General features: G+C 28.6%; 1 protein-coding gene across 1 annotated transcript; it reads right to left on the bottom strand.

Moving 5' to 3' along the window:
- Nucleotides 1–3421: 3421 nt before the first annotated feature.
- On the bottom strand, nt 3422–5588 carry LOC107932983 (protein SPEAR3). The gene is made up of 5 exons (XM_016865117.2): nt 5196–5588; nt 4942–5064; nt 4438–4508; nt 4279–4351; nt 3422–3731 (listed from the first exon to the last, which is right to left on the bottom strand). The coding sequence occupies exons 1-5, from the start codon at nt 5388–5390 to the stop codon at nt 3630–3632; spliced, it is 564 nt and encodes a 187-aa protein (XP_016720606.1). The 5' UTR covers nt 5391–5588; the 3' UTR covers nt 3422–3629.
- Between the last annotated feature and the right edge of the window lie 1180 nt (nt 5589–6768).

Genomic DNA, 6768 nt, shown 5'->3' with positions numbered 1-6768 from the left:
CTATTTGCATTTTGCAAATATGTCCTTTTTTTTTTGAAAGATTTATTTAACTTTTATCTCATTTTCCCCTTTAAGGAAGAAGGGTGCAATCAACTTTTATCTCATTTAGCAAATATGGACAAATTTTTTAATATCGAAATCCAGCTGTTATATCATCAGAGCACTTTTAGCATGATGCAGTGCTTCCAAATAATTTGTTTCTAACAACTCATAAGCACTGTACAATCTGATATTTCTTACAAATCTCAAAAATACCCTGATTTTATGTTGACATTTGTATAAACCGACTGAATTTAAATTCGGGTTCTATGAAAATAATCTTAATAATCTTTTTGGTCTTTAATATGAATAGTTATAGTTCACATCTACTCGAGAAAAAAAGAAGAGAGTTTTCACTTTCCACACATAAAATTCGAACCTGAATTTAATATCAATATACTTGAAATCCACGTGAAATTTGTCATTAAACAAGCTTATAATATATATACATATATATATATATTTGTTCAACCTTTTCCCTTTTAACTATAAAATAAGTCGCACATTTATATTGAGATTTGTATGAATCAACTTGGGTTCCATAAAATTAATCTTTAATAATCCTTTTGGTCTTTGATAGGAATAATTATAATTTGGATGATGTTGAATTATTAATAATGGAGCTGTTTATGGGGGTATATTCATAGCTTTTACATCACAAATATTTGAAAGCAAGCAACTTTATGTATAATGAAAGCAGACAAGAAACACGTTAAGATCACTTGTATAATGCACTTCGTTCTCTTTGTGGTAATGGCAAAACCTGCAAGTAAATTGAGATCATTGGAGCCAATCAATTTTTAAGCTAAATTACATCTTGCTTTCATCATGATAGCTTAGGGTAGAAAAGGGTTAAATACGTTATAAGTCCCTGTATTTTTTATGAAATTAGATTTTAGTCCCTACATCTATTTCTAGGAATTAGTCGTTCTTCCTTTCAAATTTCAAAATTCAGATCCAAATAATTTGTAAATTTATTGATGTGACATTTTAAAATAAAAAACACTCACTTGATAGCAATGTAATTAAAAAAATAATATTGTAATAAACATGTATTAACAATTAGAACTAAATTTTAAAATCTAAAAAATAAAGGAACTGAATTCCAAATTTACTAAGAATACAAGGACTTATAATATATTTTTATAAAATAAAATTTCTCAAGTTTCAGCTCAGCAAGATTAGATGAACCCTAGAAAAGGTTTTTATTTTGATTTTTTTGATGAAGTAATCATTATAATTATATTATGGGGTTAGCAAGCGTGTTAGGGTTTGAAGATGAATTTTTTTTAATACATGTGAAAAATTACGTTCACGATGGCTGCTCCATTAATAGTTGATTCACAACATTCTTTTTCTTAAATATTTTTCAAGTTTGAACTTGGACTTTGATGTTACTACAGATAGTATCGATTCAGTTCGGTTAAATTTTTTTGAATATTTTAAAATTTTCATCATAATTCAATTCGTTCTTGAATTTTTTTCATATTAATTTTTAGTTTTAGATTTTTAAATTTATTTTGATAAAATGGATTTTATTATTTTATAGTTTTTGAATATTATTTAACAAAATTTTAATGTCTTTTTTTTATAAATATTTCTAAAAATTTAAGAAATTTTAAATTATTTTCACTATTTTAAAAATAAAATATTTAATTTTTATATTATAAAAAATAAAATGAATTATATATTAAAAAAATAAAATTTGATTCGATTTTGAGTAACTACATTTTTTAAATTTACATTCCATAAACTATTTAAACACTTCGATTTGAGTCTACTTTTAATTTTTCGATCCCAGCCCTATTTGCCACTACACTAATCGCTAGTTGACTGCATGCAAAAATAAAATGCAATGAAAACTATGGTGATTCATAAGCTAAAAAAAATGATATATTGCTTGCTTGATGAAGAATAGTTTATTTATAGGCTATAAAAAAGAATACCCCATTTATGTGTACTGAATTAACATCTCAAATATTGCAGTTCTGGGGGACTTCTCTTTTTAGCACATTATTGTTCAAGATTTGACACATTTATTTCATTAAAAAAAACCATATACATGGCATAGCTTTTATATTAAATGAATTAATTTAACTCAACTTTTCTAATAGAAGGACTTGACAGATACATTCACCTATATACATATATCTCCTCCAATAAAGACTTCATTGTTCAAATTAAACACATACACAGGTTAAAGTAGTACTAGGAAGTCCCTGTATTATAGGTTATTATTAAATAAATTTATTTAATCATTATACTATTAAAAAAGAATTAAATAAGTCTAACTTGTAGCAGAATTAATATTTACATATGCAAAATGTTTTGAAATTTTTTTTTTTCAATTTCAGTTTGAATTCCAAACAAAAAAATTATTTATAGGTCCCTAGAAGGAAAACTTTTATTGCAGCTAGGAGCTAGCCACTAGAGAAGCAAATTGCATAACAATGAAAGTAATGATTCCTTAAAGTAAACTAAGATGTCAATAATCAAAGTTTGTATAATGAACTCATACACATAACAACATGAAACTGAGAATCAAATGACTCCTCATAAATTCTTTAGCATTTTGTTTAAAGATATGCTTTTCTTGTTTGACATAACCCTTAATTCAGTGGTTTGGCCTTGATCTTAGTTCCATTTCATTGTCTAAAAGGCAATAAAAAAAAGCAGCTAATATTGACCATGAAGTGATCAGTTTTGTTTGCCATAATATATGTTACATGGTAAAAGTTCATGTATATATGAAGAACATGATTCCAAAGACATGTCCCAAAATTGTCCCTTTTCATCACTCTTATCTTAATTGATGAGAAACCTTTAGTCCCCCACTTTGTACGTACTTGCTCCTTGACATGTTTTATTATTATTATTTTAAGTCCTTTCCATCTTCTTTAATAAAGTGATTGACTATTGAACAATAGGGACTAATTAAGGGATCAATTCCATCATATGGGAAAGTATTATAAAAGTCTCTATATTAGGAGTCAGATTACATTTTGTCCCATTCTACTTAAAAATGGACAAATTAGTCCATATACGTTAGATCAATAAACAGGCTGGTCTTTTTGTTAAAAATTTCATCCATTTCTACGGTTAAAAACTACTAATACATGCACGTTAGCATGAGAGATACACATGCAACGCTGCGTGTAACTGTCTACCTATTTCGTCATCCACACCAGTTTTTAATAGGAGAAATGGATGTAATTTTTAACAAGAATGGTCAGTTTGCTCTTTGATCTAAGATATAAGGACTAATTTATCCATTATTTTAGTAAAAGGGACAAAATTATATTTGACTCCTTATATAAGGAGCCTCCGTAGTACTTTCACCGATTTAATCATTGAAATTTTCATTAATTTCCTTGAAAATTCATGAACATGAAGATCAAATTATCACTACATATATATCTCATGCAGCAGCAACTCAATATTCTACCTTCTTTTTTACACAAGATTCAAAACAAGTTCATCCGTATGCTCAAGTTGTATCTATAAATTGCAAGACCATATTATGAACTTACAATTCTAAGGTAGGAAATATAAGCATAAAACATTTTTAAGTGGCAGAAAAACATTACTGATTACAGTGATAATCTCAGCTCCAAATCTAACTCTTGTGTTTCACTTGATTCAGAATTTTGACTACTAGACCCCAATGATTTGCTCTTTTTGGGATGTAAATCCTGCAAAAATATAGGAAATACGTAATCTTATTAACATTTTACATACAAGGATATGTGGTAAAAGTACCATAGAAGCTCCTGCACAAAGACTCAAATTGCATTTTGTCCCTTTTACTAAAAAATAGAATCTTATTAACATTTTACATATACAAGGATATGTGTAAAAGTACCGTAGAGGCTCCTGCACAAAGACTCAAATTGCATTTTGTCCTTTTTACTAAAAATAGCTAATTAGTCCCTATACATTAAATCAAAGAGTAAACTAGTTCTTTCAGTTAAAATTTTTATCCATTTTTATGGTTAAAAACTGACATGGCTGATGAAATAATTAGGAAGTTGTTATACGTGGAGTGCCACGCGTACATCAGGTCAACATACAACGGCCAATTTTTAACAATAGAATAAGATGAAATTTTTAACTAAATACCTGTTTTTTGAGTAAAAAGGCAAAAATGCAATTTGACTTTTAATACAAGAGAATCATGGTATTGTTACCAAGTATCCGAATGTATATGTGTATGCATATATATAAATATCTATACAGTACCTCAACATGTAGGCTTAGAAGCTGTCTGGTCATGTTTGGTTGTGCATCTAAGATGCCACTGCCAGGGTTCCAACTGTTGCAAAACGTTAATTACAAGCCAAAAGAAAATGTATCCATAAATGCAAAGCTATATAGATATGTATGTGTATATATATGCACCTTGCTGCAGTACTAGGTTGGGAATCGCCATAACTGATGTTTGCTCTTTGATCATATTCACTGAGCCCCATCTGTAATATTTAGGTAAAAATCATAAGCAATCCATTCAATTTCTTGCATTTATAGCAATACTCCTATTCACCAACATAGTCATTGATATGTATTTGAAACTGGGGATGACAGCGGGGGTGAAAATTAGCATCTAGGGTTTAGCACCAACTTAAATTCAAATGATCCATATTTTTGTAAAAACCATTTTCATCCAAAACTTGTAGCTGTGATGAACATGGTGATGAGGGAAAACATATACATATTCATACATACACGTACATATATATATTTATTATATATCCACCAAAAATCTTGTATGCCATGGTTTATTATACTCTAAAGCTATAATGGGTGACACAGAAAATCATGTCAAAGAAGCACTCAATTAATGACCCATCAATAAAGAGGATTTAATTGAAATATCTTTGAAGACATCAAATAAAGAACACCCACCATTATGCTAGGGTGGAAACCATAAGAAGCTGAAGAAGTTGATGAAGATGATGAATATGAAAATGAAGAAGATGATGCTACCATAGATGAATAACCAGTTGGATGCTGCATTCTCATATCTTCCTGCATGTACCCAGCACACCAAAAATAAAGAAAACCCATTTTTTCTTCATCAAATTCCACACATTAAACATGATATGTAACCATTTGATGAAATGACCAAAAGAAAATGGGTTTTTAGTTTTTTTTTTTACCTGGTTGAAATTTGAAGAGTAAGGACCATGAAATGAAGGATGATAACCCATTTGTTCATTTAACCTTATCTTCTCCAATTGAGCAACACCAAGCCCTCTTTGGGGTTGCTTTGCCTTATCCTTCTTACTTTTCCTTGAAGACCCTCCTCCTCTTTCATTTCCCATGTTTGCTTCTCCATAATAATTGCTACCCATAGTTCTTAAGCCTAATATATGTTTATACCCGTGTATATATACGAGATATATAGTTTAGCTTTGCAAATCCCCAAGCTTTTTTCTTTCACTTGCAGAGAAAAAAAGGGTTATTCAGAAGAGAGATGGTGACAAGGGAATCAAAGATACCTCCCCACACTGCCTTTTTTTAAACTTGTTTCAAGCAAAGTAATTATTGCATCGCTGGATCAGATTTTGTACAGATTTATTTGCATCTATATATATATACATAGATTTTCTGCCTCCACTTCCTCTCTTTTGCTTATTTCTTTGAATTACTTTCCTATATTATTATTATTTTTTTGTAATTTATTGGTATGATTATTGATTTAGTCAATTAAAATTTAAACGCTTTTCTTTAATTTAAAAGTTAAAAAATTATAGATCTCAATAATTACATTAAATATTAATAAAATTTAAATTCGAATCAAATTAAACCCTAAACTGAAAGGGTAATTTTTCTAATATTGTTTTCTTCTATTTACGTTACTAAAGTGTTATTTCTTTTAGTTGATTAGGACTATGAAAGCGATTGTCTCCTTTGAAAATTGCGTTTGCCTTACGCGCCATTGCAATGAATACTTCATTCAACTTGGTCTAATTATGGTTGTAGTCCTTCTACTACATTTAAATTCGAAATTTAACTCTTTTACTTCAGTTTTGCATAATTTGATCTTGTACTTTTGTAATGTTATTGCATAATTAAAACTTTATGTTTTAAGTCCTTTGAAAGTTATAAAATTACATTTTAACCTCCAAAAATGATAACATGGTAAAATTGCATTTTGACTTTTACAAAAATTTCTAACTTCGCCCCTGATTTCATCTATTACTACGGTTAATGTGATGAGATGAGATTTTTTTAACGTCATCAAATTTATTGTTAAAGTGATGTGATGATATGAGATGAGATCTTTTTTAATGTCATCAAATTTATCATTATTGGTTGAATACGATTGAGAGTTTCAACTTATCCCTAATTATGATACAAAATAATAGAAAAATACTTAGCACACCCATTGATAATATTATAAACATAGAGGATTGAATTTTAAATTTCAACATGATATAGGGACTAAAACAAAAATTAAACCCTTTAACTTCACCTCTACTGCATGAGTGCATGTCACGCTTCTTAAAAGGAAGGTAAAGCAAAAAAAGAAAAACAAAAACTTAAAAATATTCCTAAGCCCCTAATTATGAAAATTAAACTTATAAAGACGTTGCTCTCAAAAAAAATAGAACGTTTTAGGGGAAAAAAACAATAAAAATAGTCAGAAAAAAATTAACATTTAATTATAGATTCTAGAAAATCTTGTTTGCATCTTAATAGCGATTCCCTTCTCTTAATGAGAGATTA

This window comes from Gossypium hirsutum, chromosome D07 (genome assembly GCF_007990345.1).
Source record: "Gossypium hirsutum isolate 1008001.06 chromosome D07, Gossypium_hirsutum_v2.1, whole genome shotgun sequence".
In the NCBI taxonomy this organism is placed as follows: Eukaryota; Viridiplantae; Streptophyta; class Magnoliopsida; order Malvales; family Malvaceae; genus Gossypium; species Gossypium hirsutum.
This window is presented reverse-complemented; position numbering and strand designations above follow the sequence as displayed.

Bases quoted from the DNA above. Each gene is read 5' to 3' on its own strand.
- LOC107932983 (XM_016865117.2), bottom strand. From the start codon at position 5,390: ATGGGTAGCAATTATTATGGAGAAGCAAACATGGGAAATGAAAGAGGA. The intron at 5,065-5,195 runs GTAAAAAAAAAA...GGGTACATGCAG, and splicing joins ACTCTTCAAATTTCAACCAG to GAAGATATGAGAATGCAGCA. The intron at 3,732-4,278 runs GTACTGTATAGA...ATATTTTTGCAG, and splicing joins TTCTAAGCCTACATGTTGAG to GATTTACATCCCAAAAAGAG.